Below are 22,714 nucleotides of genomic sequence, written 5' to 3'. Positions count from 1 at the left end.
TGGATTAAAATCACTCCACAATTATTTCTGTCAGACTGTAAAAACTACACACACTGCAGATTCATACTGGATTAAAATCACTCCACAATTATTACCGTCAGACTGTAAAACTACACACACTGCAGATTCATACTGGATTAAAATCACTCCACAATTATTACCGTCAGACTGTAAAACTACACACACTGCAGATTCATACTGGATTAAAATCACTCCACAATTATTACCATCACACTGCAAAACTACACACACTGCAGATTCATACTGGATTAAAATCACTCCACAATTATTACCGTCAGACTGTAAAACTACACACACTGCAGATTCATACTGGATTAAAATCACTCCACAATTATTACCGTCAGACTGTAAAACTACACACACTGCAGATTCATACTGGATTAAAATCACTCCACAATTATTACAGTCAGACTGTAAAACTACACACACTGCAGATTCATACTGGATTAAAATCACTCCACAATTATTACCGTCAGACTGTAAAAACTACACACACTGCAGATTCATACTGGATTAAAATCACTCCACAATTATTACCGTCACACTGTAAAAACTACACACACTGCAGATTCATACTGGATTAAAATCACTCCACAATTATTACCATCACACTGCAAAACTACACACACTGCAGGTTCATACTGGATTAAAATCACTCCACAATTATTACCGTCACACTGTAAAAACTACACACACTGCAGATTCATACTGGATTAAAATCACTCCACAATTATTACCGTCACACTGCAAAACTACACACACACTGCAGATTCATACTGGATTAAAATCACTCCACAATTATTACCGTCAGACTGTAAAACTACACACACTGCAGGTTCATACTGGATTAAAATCACTCCACAATTATTACCGTCAGACTGTAAAAACTACACACACTGCAGATTCATACTGGATTAAAATCACTCCACAATTATTACCGTCAGACTGTAAAAACTACACACACTGCAGATTCATACTGGATTAAAATCACTCCACAATTATTACCGTCAGACTGTAAAAACTACACACACTGCAGATTCATACTGGATTAAAATCACTCCACAATTATTACCGTCAGACTCTCATAACACTGCAGATTCATCACTGTAAATAAGATCTATAGACTGTATCACAGATCTATATTGTAATATCTACATTATAGTGTTTCCTCAGGTAAAACTAATCCAGTTCCAAAAGAGCTATATGCAAAAATACAGGACAGTCATTGTAAATCAGAGAAGTCATCATTACAGCTAACTTTAATGCCTGATTGTCTAAATCCTCTCACCACAGCTCTAACTATCTTTACACATGGCAATAATAATGTTTTGATGTTTTTCTGCCAAATTCTATTTTTATTACAAGGCTCTATTTTGTGCAGTCGCCTCATGGTGTTTTTTTTTTTTTGGATTACAATTTCATAGACGTCCACATAGCATAGCATTATTTATTTGAATGAGCAGCCACCGCAGGCTCGTATTTAAATCTCAGCAATGGCATGTAGATATTTAGTGGGTGTACAGAAGCATACAGTGATAGATTAAACTCATTCACATTGTCTCTTGTGTTCAGAATGAAATCACTGTGGCTCAGTTACGCAAACCTGAACCATGAGCTTGCATTACATTAACTTGAATGTATGCTAAACTTGAGCCAGTGTTTAACGTCTGTTATATTACACTGATCATGAACGAGTAATAGAGACGAGAACAATGTTAAGCATGGCACTAGAGATGTTTCTATTGAGATCTGTTGACATGCTGTTTGTGAAGTATTTGCTCACTGCATGTATCTTTGTGGAGTTAAATCGTCCGTTTCTCTGCTTAGAAACATCATTTTTTAGCTGAGACTCATTGCAATGTGCTTGATCTGATGTTAGACATGATGATTCATCAATATATAAGATAGGGCTGTCACTGTTGCCTGTGTATTAATTATTTTTACAGTTAATGAAGCATTGAACATTAAAAAAAAGTGCCTAACTGACCAATAACAAACTTTTTAAGTATTAAAAATAAGCTCCTGGGACAAAAAATTGTCAGGCTGAAGATGATGCTGCACAAGGTTGATCGGGCTATAAATACCTGCGGAGTGTGTGACAGGATTCATAGATTGAGAAAAGGTGGTATAGTACAGTGAATGTCTCATTCTGTGTGTGGGAAAACAAGTCACATAGCAGATGTTAATGATTGACCAAAAGGACCAAGCATTTCAACATAACATTCCTATCACTGTATTCCAAGATGACAGTTCTCACATTCACAAAGATACAGGGCATGATGAACATTCAGGAGCGTTCACACATCAGGAGTGGCCCACAAAATCCACAGATTTGAATCCTCTTGAAAATGTGTGAGACCACCTGGAACAGCAAGTGGATGCCTTTACCGGCGTCTTACAAATCTGGCCAAACTGCGAAATTCTTTGAGGAAAGAGTGGCTAAACATTGTCACCTACATCCAGAAACTTGTCCAGTTCAGGCCAAATCGAATAACAGCTGTTATTCGTGGTCATGGAGGTATTAAACATTATTAGGTACGTTTCAATCACGTTTCAATCAGAACAGAACTCATTTATATATCATCCTTAAAGGCACAGCCTGTTTAAATCTAAGGGATAAAGAGAGGATGAAAATTGGGCATTGTAAAGATGAACCTTGTCTGATTTTGATGCTTAAATTAATTAAAAGTGGATCCTAGAAAAGAATTTAAGTTCTAAGATCAGACATAACATTCTGACCACCTCCTTGTTTCTGCACTCATTGTCCATTTTTCAGCTCCACTTACTGTATAGCTGCACTTTGTAGTTCTACAGTTACAGACTGTAGTCCATCTGATTCTCTGATACTTTATTAGCCCCCTTTTACCCTGTTCTTCAGTGGTCAGGACCCCCATGGACCCTCACAGAGCAGGTACTATTTGGGTGGTGGATCATTCTCAGCACTGCAGTAACACTGACATGGTGGTGTGTTGGTGTGTGTTGTGCTGATCTGAGTAGATCAGACACATCAGTGCTGCTGGAGTTTTTAAACACTGTGTCCACTCACTGTCCACTCTATTAGGCACTCCTACCTTGGCAGTCCACCTTGTACATGTAAAGTCAGAGACGGTAGCTCATCTGCTGCTGCACAGTTTGTGTTGGTCATCCTCTAGTCTGCATCAGTGGTCACAGGACGTTGCCCACAGGACGTAGTTGGCTGGATATTTTTAGTTGGTGGACTATTCCCAGTCCAGCAGTGACACTGAGGTGTTTGAACATAGTACCTGCTCTTTGAGGATCCATGGGGGTCCTGACCACTGAAGAACAGTGTAAAAGGGGGCTAACAAACAGATGGACTACAGTCTGTAACTGTAGAACTTCAAAGTGCACCTATACAGTAAGTGGAGGTGATAAAGCGGACAATGAGCGTAGAAACAAGGAGGTGGTCATAATGTTATGCCTGATTGGTGTATGTAAAGTCTGAGGCTTTGCTTACTGTAAAAAGGAGCAGAAGAATTAAAATAATATGCAGACTTTTAACAAGTCACTAAAAAGGTCATTTTTAATCAATTTCACTTAATTAATTCAACTTTAATCAAGTAATCGTGACAGCCCTACCTGCAGCAAAGTTGATCTCCATTCTTTAAATTTGACTCAATTGTTCATGCAACAGTTTAAAGCATTAATACTGGCAGCTATTGTTGTAATAAGGGCATATATATTGTTGAGATATTTGACTAAAGCACATTGAATTTTTCTTTTTAATATTTATCTGAATTTTTCTACGATGTACAATATATGTATGGACTAGAATCGGTCCTGCTCTGCTTGCAGTGTCAAAAACGAACGTTTTCTGTACATTTTCTGAAATAAAAGTCTGGACCGAAGTGTCTGTGATTAGACTGTGCAGTGTTGTGCTCATTCTGTTCTGGTCATATGAGTGAAATTATAAGGAGAGGAACAGGCTTAATTAATGACATGCTTGGCTCGAAATTTGGGCTTTTTAACCCAAACCGATCGGTTATTTACAGCCTCTGGCTTCATACAGGCTAAAACAGAGGAGTACATGAAGTGCTGTGTAATCGTGTGTGAATAATTCAGCATCTCATTCAGGGTTTATATAAACGCAGCTCTGCTTCATACTGATTTTGTGAAGCAAGACTAAGAACGGTGCCTTTCACTGCATCCTCATTAGTATTATACACTAGAAAATGTTACTAGTTCTGTTTTCTCTTTAAATCATTCTTTATATTTTATAAGATAAATTCTCATCATTAGAAAACACTTAAAGAGCTGGAAATCTTCACCTTGAGTAATCTGCAGGGCTGTGGAAGATGTGGCTGTTGTTTTTGTGTGCGTTATGCTTTGTGCTGGTTGTGGGAGCAGCTCTCTTCATCCGAAAGACACTTTTGAAAGACAGTATTTTCTCTGAGGATAGTTTGAGGCCTCCGGCTCCTCTGGTGACTGATGAAAAGCAGCGAGATGCAGTGCTGAAGAAAGGTAAGAACTGACAGACTGTTATATTCAATTTCAATGAGAGGCATCTTGAACGTTCTAGAGGTTCTAGAGGGGCCAGTGGCTCAACCTGCCTATCCACAAGCATTCATTTATGATGAATCTTTTACTGAAGTGCAGCTTGTTTTCATAAAGTTAACCACTTAAAGGTGAATTTTCTAAATGTTCTACAATTCAGTGTTTAACATGTTATCAGAGTGATTCAGAGTGGCTTAGTATGAGATGGTTCAGATGTCTGTACAGTGGTGGTGATAGGAACCAGGGGTTGCCATGACTACAACACACATATAGACATTTATTTACTATCCAATACCACCAGTGCACCCACTTGAGTCTTCTGAGTTTATATGTAATGATGATGGGAAATGGTGGAAAATCTGAAACAATAAATTTTCTTTGGAGACTAGTGAACCATGAATGGGTTTTTAACAACTCTCTTTAGACCAAAATCTTTTCAAAACGTTTGTAATACAATGTCTTAGATATCAGGCAATGATTTCATGACCATTTCATATACAGAGTTCCAAAAAAGCTGGGACCGTACATGAAATTCTAATAAAAATAGAAAGAAGTGATTTGTGAATCCACTTTGATCTCTATTTAAACAAATACAAGTAAAGAAAAGATGTATTTAACATGTAATGTGTTATCATATCAACATCATTGTTTCTGGTAAATATACACTTTCTGAAATTGATGCCTGCAACATGTTCCAGAAAAGATAGGGGCAAGGTTCTGTGATGCATATCACCACATGAGCTCAGGACTACTTTAGTTGTTGTCAGTAAACACTTCTGTATCAACAAATGTGGGTTAAGACTGTACTATGCACAGTGGAAGTCATATCCACAACATCCAGAAACACTGCTGACTTCTCTGGGCTCGAGCTCATCTGAAATGGACTGATGCACAGTGGAAATGTATTGTTGAATGATGTGCCCACTTTTCAGATTCTCAAGGCCAAAGAAGAAAAGGAGCATCCAGTTTGTTACCAGTGTAAAGTTCAAAACCATAGTCTGTCATGGTACAGGGGGTATTAGGAGATGCCTGTCAGTGAAAGCACCATTAATGCTTTAGGGTATATACACACAATACACATAAAAACAGGTGTATATATACACAATATATTGCTGTTGTTGGAAGAAAACCTCTCCAAAATGATAACTTTATAGGAGAATGAAAAAACCTACTTTACTTTGAATGCAAGTCAATGGAACCAGAATTTTTTCCATGTAATTTTGGCTCATTTCTTTGTCCATTCATCATGAAATGTATATACAGTGTAGAGTGCAACAGGTATTTTCAAATTGTTAGAAACTGAAAAACGACAAAAATGGAGAAACAAGATTTTCTTCCAACAGTAAATGTTATCTTAGATGCTATCTTTTTAACACCTGAAGAAAGACATGATGATAGAGAGCCCCTAGACAGACACTCAAGGGGGTTTGGGTTGACCATAGAAAAGGAACTTGAGAGAACAGGTGCATTTCCCAAATTACTGGCCAGCCTTTATATCAGCACTCTACAAAGAGAACCCTAGCTTAACCACTGAGAAGAGACAGAGCTCACGTTAAGTAGGAAGGGCACAGGTGTTGCCAGTTACTCTTGATTACTGAGGAGAAGCTCTGTGCTGCCCTCTGGTGGCGTAGCAGGGGGCCCTCCCAAAAGCTGGGGAACATATTTTTGTACTGTTTTCAACACAACACAGGTTGAAGAGAATTTAGTAATAATAGTAATTTTCTGTTTTTATTGGCGTTTTGCATACTGTCTCAACTTTTCTGAACTGGGTTTGTAATAACTCTGAGGGAGCTTTTAGAGGTGGACGTCTGGTTCCTGTCACCACCGCTGTGAACAGCTCTGACCCCAAGTTTCTCTAGAACAGATCATTTCACACCAAACCACTCTGAATTATGGACATGCAAAGAAGCCATAATCTATTGCTGTAATTTTCTGGATTGTTATCTTAAGAAGTTAATTATCTTGTGATCACAAGATTATTATCTTGAAATAAAAAGACAACTTACTTATTTCAAGATAATGTTATCTTAAGAAAATTAACATAACAAACCAGAATATTATAACTACCTTATGGCATCTCTAGACTTACATACTGAATGACTGTTTACATTTTAACCACTTAATTATGCTGAAATGTATGTACTTTTCTCCATTAATATTGTCATTTCTTAATGATGTTGCATTTCTTTCATATGTTAGGTACATAATCTAACAAAGCTGAAAATTCATAGACTTTTTTTTGGTCAAGAAAAAACAAAATTCACACTTCTGTTTCTGTTGAAACAAATCAATAAGTGTTTCCATAGCGATGGGACTACGAAATGAGTGACATACTTGCTCAGAAATAATCACAGTGCATCCAGTGATAAAGGCAGCATGGAACTGCTTTTGTACAGTGATAGGAAACATAGTAGCTCACAGAGAGCTCCAGTTCCACGTGCTGATCCATTTCCCTGACCAGCTCGGACATGCACGCTCACCAGTTATGCTAGGAGCAGATTTAATCCGGGAAAGGAGACGTTGTCCTAGATTCCGAATGAATCAATGGTGAGATGTTAGGTTACGTCTGATAGGGTTAAACAGCACTGCTGCTAGTCCTGCTAAAAACAGCCCAGATCAGTACACATTCCATGCTGGTTAAGCTGGTTTATGCTGGTTTAGCTGGCCACCCAGCATGATAATGCCTGTTGACCTTCATACCAGCATCCACAACACAACATATTGCCGTTTGTTGGAGCAAAACTTCATATGTCCGAAATGGCAACTTTACAGGAGAAGGAAAAACATTTTATTTTTAATGTAAGCCAATGGAACCAAACATTTTTCTGTTTTACCAAGTCATTTCGTTTCTTTTGGTCCATCCTTCATGAAATCTATACAAAATTTAAAGAGCAACAGGCATTTGGAAGGAAGGATCCATTTGCAGGTTTAATACCAAATTCAATGATGCAAAAAAACAATTCCAAGCACAGGCAGATGTCAGATACCATATAGTCCAAAACACAGTCCAAAGAGACAAAAGCAGGCAAACAAGCAAAACCTCAAAAAGCCAGCATAAAAGTTAAAGACACAAAGTAGAAGGCTCAGGATTGCTAGGAGAAAACAAAGGAGGTAGATTTGGAGAGGGGGTTTGTGCAAGAGACAATCAGTGAAAACGGGAACAGGTGTGAGGAATAAGTGACAGCCTCAGAATTCAGTGGGTGATGACCTCTGGTGTCTAAAGTTGGTAGTGCTACTGCTAAGATCTCATTAAGACACCATCAGATGCATCTATAATCAGATCCAGAACACCTGTTAAATCATTAGAAACCTTTACAGTGTGATATTAACTCATCGGGGTAAACAGAAAATAGCATTAGTGACTACTGGACATCACCAGGAACAAACAGAAACATTTAATGGTTTCTATGATTTTTCTCAGCAGGGTTGCCTTTTCTTGCAGAGGTGATCTGGAAGCACAGCTACACTTCTAGCAGAGGTTTATCACAGAGCAGCTGGACCACCTTCAGAATCGTACTCCCACTCAGGGTTCTTTCCTTCAACATCATTTTTTTCTCAGAAATGTAGTATTGTCACAAACACTTCTAAAACCACTCTCACTGGCCACATTATCAGAAACCTTTCTCTTGTAGCTCCACCTTACTGGTGTACAGTTAGAGACTGTAGTCAATCTGTTGATGCAGTTTGTGTTAGCCATCCTCTAGTCCTTCATCAGTGGTCAGACATGGTGGTGAGGAACTCTGTTTATGAGGTGAGGAGGTGAGGAACTCTGTAAGGAGAGCTGAGCATCTTTTTCAATACGTTTTAACATGTCCTCACCCACTTGGGCCACTCTCAGCAGAACAGGAAGAGAGGAGTTTGTGAAGAGAAGCTAATTCAAAGGGAACTCACTTGTCCTCGGCTAGGTTAGCCTCAGTGAGCTAATCAGCTAGCCATGCAAACTTGGCAATGCAAAGCTACCAGGCAGTGCAAAAAAGCTACAATGTTAGCAGAGTAATAAAAAGAACCAGAAGCCATGAATAATATATGGAGTAGTCTTTTAACTTCTTCTTCTTCTTCTTTCGGCTGCTCCCTTTAGGGGTGGCCACAGCGGATCATCTGCCTCCATCTTGCCCTATCTACTGCCTACTCTACTTTTACACCAACCATCTCCATGTCCACCTTCACTACCTCCATAAACCTTCTCTGAGGTCTACCTCTTTTCCTTCTACCTGGCAGCTCAATCGCCAACATTCTTTGACCAATATATCCACTATTCCTCCTCAACACATGTCCAAAACATCTCAACCTGGCCTCTCTGGCTTTGTCTCCAAACTGCTCCACCTTCACTGTCCCTCTGATCTGCTCATTTCTTGTCCATCCTTGTCACTCCCAATGAAAATTTCAGCATCTTCATCTCTGCCACCTCCAGCTCAGCCTCCTGTCTTTTAGACAGAGCCACAGTCTCCAAACCATACATCATAGCAGGACGCACTACTGTCTTGTAAACCTTCCTTTTCACTCTTGCTGCTATCCTTCTGTCACACATCAGGCCTGACACCTGTCTCCACCCATTCCATCCTGCCTGCACCATCTTCTTCACCTCTTTTCTACACTGTTCATTGCTCTGGATGGTTGACCCAAGATATTTGAAGCCATCCACCTTTACGACCTCTACTCCTTGCATCTTCACCTTTCCACCTGCCTCCCTCTCATTCACACACATGTATTCCATCTTGTCTCTACTGATCTTCATTCCTCTCCTCTCCAGTGCAAACCTCCACCTCTCCAGATTCTCTTCCACCTGCTCTCTACTCTCACCACAGATTACAATGTCATCTGCAAACATCATGGTCCATGGAGCCTCCTGCCTGACCTCATCTGTCAACCTTTCCATCACTATTGCAAACAAGAAGGGGCTCAAAGCTGATCCCTGATGTAACCCTACCTTCACCTTGAAACCATTTGTCACTCCAACTGCACACCTCACCACTGTCTCACTATCCTCATACATGTCCTGCACCACCCTAACATACTTTTCAGCTACACCTGACTTCCTCATACAGTACCACAGTTCCTGTCTTGGCACCCTATCATATGCCTTCTCTAGATCCACAAAGACACAATGTAGCTCCTTCTGACCTTCTCTGTACTTCTCTAACCAATACTCTCAATGCAAAAATTGCATCTGTGGTACTCTTTCTGGGCATGAAACCAAACTGCTGCTCACTGATCTGGACCTCTCACCTTAGCCTTGCTTCTACAACTCTTTCCCATACCTTCATGGTGTGGCTCATCAACTTTATACCTTTGTAGTTACTGCAGCTCTGCACATCACCCTTGTTCTTAAAAATGGGGACCAGTACACTGTTTCTCCACTCATCAGGCATCCTCTCACTCTCCAGGATTTTGTGAAACAACCTGGTTAAAAAGTCCACTGCCTTCTCTCCTAAACATCTCCATACCTCCACAGGTATGTCATCTGGACCAACTGCCTTTCCATTCTTCATCCTTTTTAAAGCTGCCCTTACTTCCACCTTACTAATTCTCTGCACTTCCTGATCCCCTGTTGTCCTCCTCTCTCTCTCGTTTTCCTCATTCATTAGTTCTTCAAAGTACTCCTTCCATCTACTCAACACACTCTGTTCACTCACTAGTACATTTCCCTCTATATCCTTTATCAGCCTAACCTGCTGTACATCCGTTCCAGCTCTATCTCTCTGTTTAGCCAAACGATACAAGTCCTTTACTCCTTCTTTACTGTCCAGCCTCTCATACAGCTCATCATAGGCCTGAGCCTTTGCCTTTGCCACCATTCTTTTCATTATGCGACTAGCCTCACAGTACTCCTGCCTACTTCCTTCATCTCTCTGGTTATCCCACTTTTTCTTAGCTGACTTCTCCTTCTGAATACTCTCCTGGACTTCCTCATTCCACCACCAACTTTCCTTGTCTTCTTTCCTCTGACCAGACAAAACACCCAACACATTCTTGCCAGTTTCTCTCACCGCCTTAGCTGTAGTTACCCAGTCCTCAGGTAGCTCCTCACTGCCCCCAAGGGCCTGTTGCAATTTTCCCTGAACTGCCTGCAACCATCTTCCTCCTTCAGCTTCCACCATCTAATCTTTGGCTCTGTCTTCACTCTCTTGCTCTTTTTTGTTTCTAATCTCATTCTACAGACAACCACCCTATGCTGCCTTGCTACACTTTCCCCTGGTACCACTTTACAATCTCCAATCTCCTTTAGGTGGCATCTCCTGCTAAGGATATAATCCACCTGTGTGCACCTCCCTCCACTCTTGTATGTCACCCTGTGTTCTTCCCTCTTCTGAAAATACGTGTTCACCACAGCCATTTCCATTCTCTTTGCAAAATCTACAACCATCTGACCTTCCGCATTTCTGTCTTTCACACCATACATACCCAGCACCTCTTCATCCCCTCTGTTCCCTTCACCAACATGTCCATTGAAGTCTGCACCAATCACTAATCTCTCCTCTCTAGGGACACCATCTACCACTTCATCCATCTTACTCCAAAATTCCTCTTTCTTCTCTAACTGACAACCAACCTGTGGTGCATATGAACTGAACACATTCAAAATTACACCATCAACCTCCAACTTCAGGCTCATGATCCTGTCTGACACTCTCTTTACATCCAGAACACTTTTCCCAAGCTGTTCCTTTAGGATTATCCCTACTCCATTTCTCTTCCTCTCTACACCATGATAGAACAGTTTGAATCCACCTCCAATGTTCCTGGCCTTGCTTCCTTTCCATCTGGTCTCCTGGACACACAGAATATCTACCTTCCTTCTCTCCATCATGTCTGCTAGCTCTCTGCCTTTACCAGTCATTGTCCCTATGTTCAGAGTCCCTACTCTAACCTCCACACTCCTGCCTTTCCTTCTCTCTCGCTGCCTTCTAAACCGCCTTCCTCCTCTCCTCTTTGATGGTCTTCGACCTACAGTAGTCCAATTTCCACCAGCACCCTGCTGGTCAACAGCACCGGAGGCGGTCATTGTTAACCCGGGCCTCGACCGATCCGGTATGGCAATCATATTTGTGATCCGCATGATAGTTTGGGCACAAGTTTTACTCCAGAAGCCAGAAAATCAAGTTATTATAGTTTTTCTGCAATGACTTACAAACAGATTCTGTGCCATTATGTTCAGGTTTTAAAAGTGAAATGGGTCAATGATTTCTGAGCCCCATGAACTCATTTGAGCTAATAAACTCGCAGAATGATGCCATTGGGCTGGAATGCACGTGACTGGCATGCCGGGTCACCAACAAAACCAGCAAATTTTTTCTGGCTGACTCTCTTACTAACCCACTCAGCATAGTCAGAACACTCTAGACTCACTCGTTCAGTTTGCTCCATCTCAGTTCATGTGTTCCAGGTTTCCGTAGAGACCACATCCCTGCGGATCTGGATGCTGTGGTCATCGGCAGTGGACTCGGAGGCCTGTCGGCAGCCGCAGTGTTGGCTAAAGCTGGAAAAAGAGTGCTGGTGCTGGAGCAGCACGACCAGGCCGGAGGATGCTGCCACACCTTCCAAAACCAAGGCTTCGAGTTTGACGTGGGTGAGTTCTCTTACCAACAGCTCAACACACATCAGATCCAGGGTCATTCTACTCTGATTATTGAGTTTACTAAAATGCACACGTGTCTGAACATTTGTGGACTCATGTATTTTTACAATATACTGTATATTGTAAATTGTTTCTATGCTCATTGTCCATTTTATCAGCTCCGCTTACTATATAGGTGAACTTTAGTTCTACAATTACAGACTGTAGTCCATCTGTTTCTCTGCATACTTTGTTAGCCCCTTTTACCCTGTTCTGCAGTGGTCAGGACCCCCATGAATTCTCACAGAGCAGGTACTATTTGGGTGGTGGATCTGTCTTAGCACTGCAGTAACACTGACGTCGTAGTGCTGTAAAAATTCGCCTGTAAAGTTAAACAATGTATATCACTCACCCATCCAAATCATTGTATTCAGGTGTTCCAATCGCTTCCATGGTCACAGGTGTAGCTCTCAGGAGCTCAGTGAATTCCAGCGTGGTACCGTGATCGGACGCCACCTGTGCAACAAGTCCAGTTGTGAAATTTCCTTACTAAATATTCCACAGTCAACTGTCAGCGGTATTATAACAAAGTGGAAGTGATTGGGAACGACAGCAACTTGGCCACAAAATGGTCGGCCACGTAAAATAACAGTGCAGGGTCAGTGGATGCTGAGGCACGTAGTGCACAGAGGCCGCCAACTTTCTGCAGAGTCAATCGCTACGGACCTCCAAACTTCATGTGGCCTTCAAATCAGCTCAAGAACAGCATAGAGGTCTTCTTTGAATGGGTTTCCATGGCCAAGCAGCTGCATCAAAGCCTTACATCACCAAGCGCAATGCAAAGCAATCAAATGCAGTGGTGTAAAGTGCAGTGGAGCAGTGGAGACGTGTTCTCTGGAGTGACCAATCGCGCTTCTTCGTCTGGCAATCCGATGAACGAGGCTGGATTTAGTGGCTGCCAGGAGAATGGTGCTTGTCTGACTGCATTGTGCCAAGTGTAAAGTTTGTCTAAAAGAGATTTTAGACAATTTCATACTCCCAACTTTGTGGGAACAGTTTGACGACAGACCCTTCCTGTTCCAACATGACTGGGTTGACATGGATGAGCGAGTTCCGTGTGTAAGAACTTGACTGGCCAGAGTCCTGACCTCAACCCAATAGAACACCTTCGGAATAAATTAGAACTTAGACTGTGAGCCAGGCCTTCTCATCCAACATCAGTGTCTGACCTCAGAAATGCGCTTCTGGAAGAATGGTCAAAAATTCTTATAAAGACACTCCTAACCCTTGTGGAAATTTTGGCCTAGACACACCTCCGATGTTCTGTCTTAGAAGTTGGTCACTCGAGTCTGGACCCTGGGGTGGTCAGTCCATTGTTCTGAGAACATCAGCAGCATCTTTGTCTGATTTGGCTATTTTCTTTCCTTAGTAAAGGCCTCTTTACTTCTTCACAGCTAGACATCTATGGTATTGGTTCTATATAGCACCACAAAGGGGTTTTCTATTGTTCCATGCTTGACATCATAAACAATAGCAGGTTTTTAAAAAATGATGTCACAAAGGGTTCTTTGAGCGCCGCCATAGAAAAAAAACGTTTGGTTCCCTAAAGCTGATCCATGCCGACAACTTTGTTTGAGATGTCCATATGAAGTTCAGAAACTGTAGGTTCACTGGTGGTTTTGATAGTAAATAAAATTGATATTTGTGTTGTAGTCATGGTGACCCCTGGTTCCTATGAACACCACTGTAAAGAAATCTGAACCATTTCACACCAAACCACTCTGAATCTGTCTGTTTACTTAAACACTGAATTATAGAGAAATTATGAAACATATGTAAGCCTTTTTAATTCTTCTTATTTGAGGGATATTTGATCATTCAGTGAAGTAAAACTTTGTTCTTAACTATATCAGAAAAGCCAAACACTACATTCTGTTTTCATGTAACATTAGTTCTCTTCTATATATATATCAAATATAAATAAAATGTCACTCATGTTTTTAAACTGTATGATTTTTTTTGTTTCACTTGTGGTTTTGTATAGTAAATTAAATGTCCATGTTTGTGTTGTAGTCATGGCAACCCCTGGTTCATAAAATAACTACTGTATAGAAATCTGAGTCGGTAAGTTCTCTTAAATCAATCATTTCACATCAAACTAGTCTGAATAAGTTTTATTCAACTACTGTGTCATGCAGAAATATTGGGGAATTCTCATTTAGGGTTAGAGAAACAATAGAAAAATGGGGGTATCAGTGCTGAAAGGTGATCATTGCAGTCCTGTATCTTTATTTCCTCCTCCTCTTTCTGGAAGGTCCATCCCGATCGGCATCAAGAGAACTCAGAGCAGCCTCAGTGTCACTTTCATTCCTCGTTCTCTTATGTTGTCATCTCTTGTGACTTGATAAGATTTTCTGTCTCTTTGGACAACTAGCAGTGTTATCTGCACCCTTGTTTTCTTCCTCTGAACTGTCCAATGATCTTTTGACTGACACAGCCGAGGTGTTTGCAAAATCATGGTTAGGAACATTGTCAAGAACCGAGAAGCTCTCTCTGTCTGCCCGAAGAGTTGGTGGCAATATTAGCTCACCCACTGTTTCATCTTGTTCTGACAGTTGGAGGACACTTGTTGAAGGCTCTGGACTGTCTTTATCCTGACTTGAGGAACTGGCAGCTGTCGTGACAACCTCATACACATGAACGTTCTCGAGCAGTTTATTATTGGCAAAATCAAGGAAGACATATGGTTTATCTTCTCCTGAGATCTCAACCTTGGCAGTATCACAACAGACTTCCTGTGAAGCACCAAGTGTTATTAGTTCATCAATAATTTCCTTGTCCTGACCATACCTGGTTGAAGGTTCATGAGATAGTAGAGGACTGGATCTGGACTGGACTGAGCTACATACTACAGCAGCCTGCAAACTGGCACAACACGGTTGTTCATCTTCATAGTCTGTGAGGGCTTCACGAGACACAGAGTAAGACGTTTCTGGCAAAGGATTGTATGAGCTAATTATGTCTGGGTCAACACCTTGGCAATAGAAGTTGACCCTAAAGTGCTCTTCACATCCTTGGTCATGGAGTGTATTGGTCATATAGATTGGAGACAGGATAGTTTTCTCAACGGTGGATCCTGTGGGATCGAAAAGGTCTGGAGACTGACCTTTAAACTGCACAGGAGACTGACTAGCACCTTGAAGCAACTGAGCATGGTCTTCATCTTGAAAGCTTACACTCAGTGGCATGTCTCAGTCTCAGGCTCACAATAAGGAGTGAGAGATTCTTGTAGAAATCCATTTGTTCCAATCCTGCCCACATTCCTAATTGTCTCTGGGAGACACATAGAGTTAAGTGCCTCTTCATCAGAAGCCTCATGATCCTCCTGGGGTGACAAGCTATTTGGAGCAGTGGGTACATTTTGTATCTTCACATCAGATCCACGTATTCCCTCTGCCTGCTGTGCCTCCTGTAGGGAAGACATATTTGGTCTTGTTTCTTTCTCAAATGCTGGCTGATTACCTGGCACATCTTTGCCTTCTTTGTCCTCAAAAGTCGTCATCAAGAAATTCTCCTTGGAAAAACAAGGGAACCTGAAAGACAGACACTGAGAAGCTAATGCTAGTGGCATCAACTGCAGATGCCAGTGAGTTACTAGGTGAAATGAAAGAGTACACAGTGCGACTTGACTCACACAGGTCATCTTGCTCCATAATCACATGGAGGGCAACATCGCCATCAGGCATTGGTGGACAGGAGACCATAGGACTGCCTGCTGGATTGACAGAAGTAGGCCTTTCACATACAGCATTAATACTATTGCCCCACTGTAGTCCAAAAGAATGTGTTGATGGGAAATCTACCTCAAACTCCAGTCCTTACTCAAATGAAACATCAATAACAAGGACACCGTTGTGTTCAGCTGCGTAAGTTAATGAGTCACACCAAGGTGCTCAAATCTTCACAAGTAAGTGGGGAACCTGGCAACCAGTCGGGATCACGGGATCACTCCTACAAATGATGATGAAGGAGATGTTGAGTTGCCTTCAGTTGAAGAAATGGCAGATGATGTGGACGTGGACTGAGTTGCACCACCCTGCTCATCTAACAGCTGTGGCACAAATATTGAAGTGCTTGCCTCGTCCTGGCTGCTTGATGAGGAGTGTGTATTCTAGGCAATGCAGTGTTATTGTTGATCCTCACTTTGTGGTCAGTAAGCATGTGGTCATTGATGCAAGTGCACAGAGGGCTGGGGTCATAGTACACAGTGCAACTTGATTTACACAGATCATCTTGCTCCATAATTACATGGAGGGCAACATTGCCTTCAGACATTACTGGTCAGGAGACTGCAGGACTGCTTGCTGGATTGACCGAGGCAGTTGGCCTCCCACATACAGCATTAATACTATTGCCCCACTGTGGTCCAGAAAAATGTCCATCCATCCATCCATCCATCCATCCATCATCTTCGGGTTCGGGTCGCGGGGGCAGCATCCTAAGCAATGAGGCCCAGACCTCCCTTTCCCCAGCCACTTCCACTAGCTCCCTGGGGGGGATTCCGAGGTGCTCCCAGGCCAGCTGGGCGATATAGTCACGCCAGCGTGTCCTGGGTCTTCTGAGTCAATGTCCCTCACCTCCCCCGATATCTGGTCAAAGTTCTGACGGAGGTGTGCGTTGAAGATCAATCTGACAGGTTCTTTTGCCAGACGTTCCCAGCAAACCCTCACTATATATTTGGGTTTGCCTGGTCTGACCGCCATCTTCCCCTACCACCTGATCCAACTCACCACCAGGTGGTGATCAGTTGACAGCTCAGCTCCTCTCTTTACCCGAGTGTCCAAAACACATGGCCGCAAGTCCGATGACACAACTATAAAGTCAATCGTTGAACTAGGGTGTCCTGGTGCCATGTGCATTTATGGACATCCTTGTGTTCAAACATGGTGTTCGTTATGGACAAACTGTGGTTTGCACAGAAGTCCAAAAACTGAACACCACTCGGGTTTAGATCAGAGAGTCCATTCCTCCCAATCACACCCCTCCAGGTCTCACTGTCGTTGCCCATGTGAGCGTTGAAGTCCCCTAGTAGGACAGTCTCCAGGAGGAGCACTTTCACGCACCTTTCCCAAGGACTCTAGGAAGGCTGGGTACTCTGAACTGCTGTTCGGTGCATAAGCACAGACAACAGTCAGGACCCGTTCCCCAACCCGAAGGCGTAGGGAAGCTACCCTCTCGTCCACCGGGGAAAACCCCAACATACAGGCGCCGAGTCGAGGGGCTATGAGAAAGCCCACACCTGCCCGCCGCCTCTCACCATGGGCAACTCCAGAAAAGAATAAAGTCCAGCCCCTCTCAAGGAGATTAGACCTAGAGCCCAAGCTGTGTGTTGAGGTGAGCCCGACTATATCTAGCCGGTATCTCTCAACCTCGCGCACCAACTCAGGCTCCTTCCCCGTCAGTGAGGTAACATTCCAAGTTCCAAAAGCCAGTTTCAGCAACTGAAGATCAGAACGCCAAAGCCCACGCCTTCGGACACTGCCCGATCCACAATGCACCGAACCCCTACTACTGCCCCTCCCATCGGTGGTGAGTCGATGGGCGGGGGGACTCATGTAGCTCCTTCGGGCTGGGCCCAGCCAGGCACCATGAGTGAATGCCCAGCCACCAGACGCTCGCTGGTGAGCCCCTCCCCCAGGCCTAGCTCCAGTTTGGGGCCCTGGTAACCCTGATCCGGGCAGGGTACACAAGTCCTGCTTTCTTGTTTTCATAGGGGTAATCACCCCAGCAAAATGTGGGAATAGGAAATCTAGCTCAGACTCCAGTCCTTGCTCAAATGGCACATCAACAACCAGGACATCTTCATGTTCTTCTTCTGGAAAACTCACTTTAAAAGGCTAATTTTGCTCTTGGACAGGCAGGAAATTTGAAGAAGCAAGGCCTGAGGCATCAGGCCAAGAAGGAGGCCAAGATAATTTGTTGGCAAGGCTGGAATTCACTTTCACAATCACAGGAAGTAAGTGATGTGGTAGAAGAAGGAGAGGTTGAGGTGCCTTCAGTTGAAGAAATGGCAGATGATGTGGACATGTACTGAGTTGCACCATCCTGCTTATCTAACAGCTGTGGTACAAATCTTGAAGTGCTTGCCCCGTCCTTGCTGCTTGACGAGGAGTGTGTATTCTAAGGCAATGCAGTGTTATTGTTTATCCTCATTGGGTCATCAGTATGTGTGTGGTCTCTGATGCAAGTGCACAGAGAGCTGGTGTCAGAGACTGACAGGCTACTGTCAGCACTGCACACTGCAAAAAGGAAAGAAAACAATTTGTCAAAAGAAAATAATATGATCAAACTTTTAATCCATGAGCATCACAGTGCTGTGCTGGATCTTTTCACTCTTAAAATAATGGTGCCACAAAGGGTTCTTTGACCACTGCCACAGAAAAACAAATTTTTGTTCCTAAAGCTGTGTGACTACACTAATGGAAAGAGGTTTCCCAAAGAAGCAGAGATGTTTCCCCAGTATGGCCATTCTTGAAGTCCTATCCACAAACATTCTCTCTCCACATCATCTATCTCTTGAAACAGTCACGATTAAATGCTGAAAACCAAACTACACTCTTAAAGATGGTTCCTCAATGTTCTTTAGTAACGACAATGGTTCTAAATAGAGTTGCACACTTAAAGGGTTCTTTGCAGTGTAACATTTCTCTAGATTGATTTAGAATGTGTTGTATACGGTTCTACATAGCACCAAAAGGCATTCTACTATTGTTGCAAGCTTGACATCGTAAACAATAGTAAAGTCTTTTTGGTGCTATGTAGAACCATTTTCAAAAAGGTTCTCTATATAACCATATACAACACATTGTCTGTCAATCTGAAGAAACATTTCAGCATGCGAAGGACCACAGTGTTAAAATGTTATCTTGTCAAGTAAAATTATCTTAAATGTAGTCAATAAATCTAAGATTTCTCCTGTTGTTGTGAGCTTCATTTGAGATTTTGTTTGAAATCTCTACATATGACACGATGATGTTTTTTGCAGTACATGGAGCTTTGAGTGTTCATGTTTCTACATGGAACCACTGTCATTACTACCCTTGAAAAAACAAGTTTGTTAAAAGCATAGAAACAATATTTTCAACATAAAACAAACCACTCCATCTGTGAGTGTCCTGATAAACGTTGTTAGAGATCTGCTACTTGACCTGAGCCCAGCGAGGCCCAACAAATTTTCTGCTCTCAATGAACATTTTTCATACTTCCGTATCATCAGGCTTGGGTCGGGCTTGTTCTCCAAAGAGTGACGTGGTAAATTTGTAGTAGATTTGCCTTTTTGAATCTTTGTCCAGCTCAGAGTTGCTCAACCCAAAGCAAGTTTGCTAAATGTTAAATCCACTTTTGGAGCCCACCCCTAGGGGACCACTCCCATTAAACACCTGCAGCTCCAGAAATAGACTCCAGTACACAAGAGGATTTTCAGCAGTGCTGCATTTCCCAAAGCTTCCTTCACTCTCTGGTCTTCCCATCCAGAAGCTGGGAAAACAGACTGCTCTCTAAAACCTGCTTCTGTGTTGTCTCTGGATCTGCGCTCATTTGAAAATAATGCACATCTCTCAGTGATGTGAATTTCTAAATGAGCACTGGGTCCAGGAACGTGACTTGGCAGATCATATTACTGTTAATGCATTAATAAAACGCATCCTTGGCAAATCACACAAAAATTACACACATACAAAAAACTCTCCCCTTAAACCGGCAACATGCGGCTCTTTTACTGTCCTGTTGCGGCTCAACAGCTGAATCAGATCTGTAGGTATTAATAAAATAGTCCTACTTTACAATAAAATAAAGCTCTGCTGATCGTTCAAAACAGTTTAACAATAAATGATCTTAAATGCTGGAGTTAATGTAGAACTTCTAATTCACCCTTTAACCCTGAAGGATAGTTTGATGATGTATTTATTTGTTGGGCTGATTATGCAGGGATTGGTGTGTTATAGTGTTATAGTTAACTTTCCTTTGATGATTTCTGACAGTCAAATGGGATCTTTGAGTTGAATCAATTATTTTAACCCTTGTGTGGTGTTCAGTCTGTGGGACTCATTTTCAAAGTTTACCAAAAGAAAAAATTATGTGATTTATTATTATTTCAACCTCAGATTCTTGGCCTTTGCTCATTTTCTGTGACGAACATATAAAATAACCCATTTTCAGTGTCTTCACTGTGTTCACCCCACACACATTTATATTACACGTGTGGTGTTAGGCTGAACCCACAGGAAGTAAAAGTGAGTAGGTGCTGTGTCCTTCACTCCGTTCACCTCCTACATGGACTGCTGTATTGATTTAATGAAACAATAATGTGTTTGGGCCACCAGACCACCGAGTAACAAAAACATCAATACCACAAACAGGTTACATTTAGTTTAGACTTTTCAGCTTTTACTTTATAAATATTTGCTAAATGCAACCTTCCTGAGTAAATCCCACTTCATTCCTATTGGCTCTTGGATCCATTTATTTGCATATTGGACATGTCTTTCTAGCTTGTTTTACCTACTGTCTGTGTGTTGTCGTTCTCCTCAGCGTACCTACCCTTGGGTGTATTCTTGTTTTCTACATTTTTGTATCTCATCTTAATCAGTACTAAATGAAAATCGGTGTTTAGGAAACTGGGTTTCCAAGTTCCCACCTGCTGACTGTGGTTGTTAAGCAGCCAAATGCTACTGAGGCTACATCTGCACTCTGGGCTAAACTGTCAGCTTTTGGCAAAGTAATATTAAGTTGGATAACACATTGTCAACAATTACTATGATGTTTCAGCAATGCAACATGAATTTGATACAAAGATAGCCTGGTTTAACCTAGCAGTGAATTTAATTGTCACGATTGGCCCCTCCCAGTCCTGTCCATGTGCTTGTGTTTACCTCCCAGTCTTGTCCATGTGCTTTTTTGTTTTGTTTCTTCCTGCCCCCTTATTTTCAGACCCTGCCCCTGATTGTAACCACCTGCATGTTCTACCTGTGTCTTCATTATCCCTGTTGCATTTAAGCCCTGTGTTTTCCCCTGTGGGTTTGCTGGTCTTTGTATTGTATTGTTTGTATTGTATTGTTGGGTTTTTGTTCTGCTGGCCTCTGTTATTTTTCCTAGTCTCTGTTTTTGTGTTAAGTCTGTGTTCCTTGTTGTCAAGTCTGCAGATCGATGTATCCGTGTTGGCTCTTTGACCCTAGATTGTTTTGACCCTGAATCTGGATTTGCCCCTAATAAATCCTGTGCATATGTGTCCGCCTCATCATCGCTCCCCAGCATTACATTAATTTTCATTTATGCATTGAGTTTAAGGTATTAGTAAATTTAAGGAGGCAGTGAATTTAAGGTGGAACTGCATTTAGGGTGGCACTGAATTAAACATGTAATTGCATTTAAGCCAGCAGTAAATCCTCTGTGGCAGTGAACCAAAGGTGGAACTAAATTTAAGGTAGCACTCAGTTTAAGGTGACACAGCATTCAAGATGGCACTGAATTTAAGGTGGAATTGCATTTAGGGTGGCACTGAATTAAAGGTGCAAATGCATTTAAGGTGCTCTGAATTTAAGATGGCAGTGAACTTAGGGTATCACTGAATCTGAGATGGAACTACATTTAACATAACAGTAAATTTAAGGTGCCAATGGATTTAATGTATCAGTAAATTTTATGTGGTCTCAATAAACATTTTTCATACTGTATTATTAGGTTTAGGTTGGGCTCGTCCTCCCATGAGTGACATGGTAAATTTGCAGTAGATATGTTGTTTGTTCAGCTCAGAGTTACTCAGAGTTACAGTGAATTGAATGTGGAACTGTATTTAAGGTAGAACTAATTTTAAGATGGAACTGCATTTAAGTTGGCAATGAACTTAAGGCATCAGTGAATTTAAGGTGTAACTACTGAATTTCAGGTGGAACTGCATTTAAGTTGGCAATAACCTTAAAGCATCTGTTACTGTAAGGTGGAACTACCACATTGAAGATAGCACTGAATTATAGGTGGTAGTGGCTTGAAGGTTGCAGTGATTTTAAGGTGGTAGTGAATTTAAAGTGGGAGTGAATTTAAGTCATGATTACATTCAAGGTGGCTGTGGAGTTAAGATAGCAGTTTAAAGTAGCACCCAGCAACACATTACCATCCACCTTGGATACAGTAGCAACCGCCTAGCAATACTTTAACAACCATTAACAAACCGTCTTCTACCATTGGAATATTTTAACATGATTCACTGACTTTTTCAAGCCAACTTAGATTGTTTATGAACTTTCCCTTTTCTAGTTTGATTCACAGTCACTTAACTGTATTGAAGTAATACAACCGTAACAAACATCCAAAATACTGATTTTAATAATAACAAAATGAACAGAGTCAGTACAGTTTACTCAGTTTACTCGAGTTTCCACAACACTAAACATATTTTTGTTAATCCTGAGCTCAGGGAATAATTTATGGATGTAAGATTTGAGTTATTTAACTTTAAACCATTTAAGGCCATCAGGCCCCTTCAAACTATTTAAGTTGACTTACCTCATCTGGTTTTACAGATTAGTTAGATTTAGATTAAGTGACCCTTATTTATCCCACAATGGGGAA

At 41.7% G+C, this 22,714-nt stretch overlaps 1 protein-coding gene across 1 annotated transcript in view; it reads left to right on the top strand.

The window, feature by feature from the left end:
• The first annotated feature begins 4,169 nt into the window (after positions 1–4,169).
• The window catches only part of LOC108434915 (all-trans-retinol 13,14-reductase-like), a 38,370-nt gene continuing 19,825 nt past the window's right edge, over positions 4,170–22,714 (top strand). The window contains exons 1-2 of the mRNA XM_017710355.2: positions 4,170–4,500; positions 11,918–12,100. Of these exons, the coding sequence (XP_017565844.2) occupies positions 4,335–4,500; positions 11,918–12,100 (349 nt within the window). The 5' untranslated portion in view covers positions 4,170–4,334. The remainder of the gene's footprint in view (positions 4,501–11,917; positions 12,101–22,714) is intronic.

This window comes from Pygocentrus nattereri, chromosome 14 (assembly GCF_015220715.1).
Source record: "Pygocentrus nattereri isolate fPygNat1 chromosome 14, fPygNat1.pri, whole genome shotgun sequence".
NCBI lineage: Eukaryota > Metazoa > Chordata > Actinopteri > Characiformes > Serrasalmidae > Pygocentrus > Pygocentrus nattereri.
The sequence above is the reverse complement of the archived record's forward strand: the minus strand, read 5'-3'. Positions and strand labels throughout refer to the sequence as shown.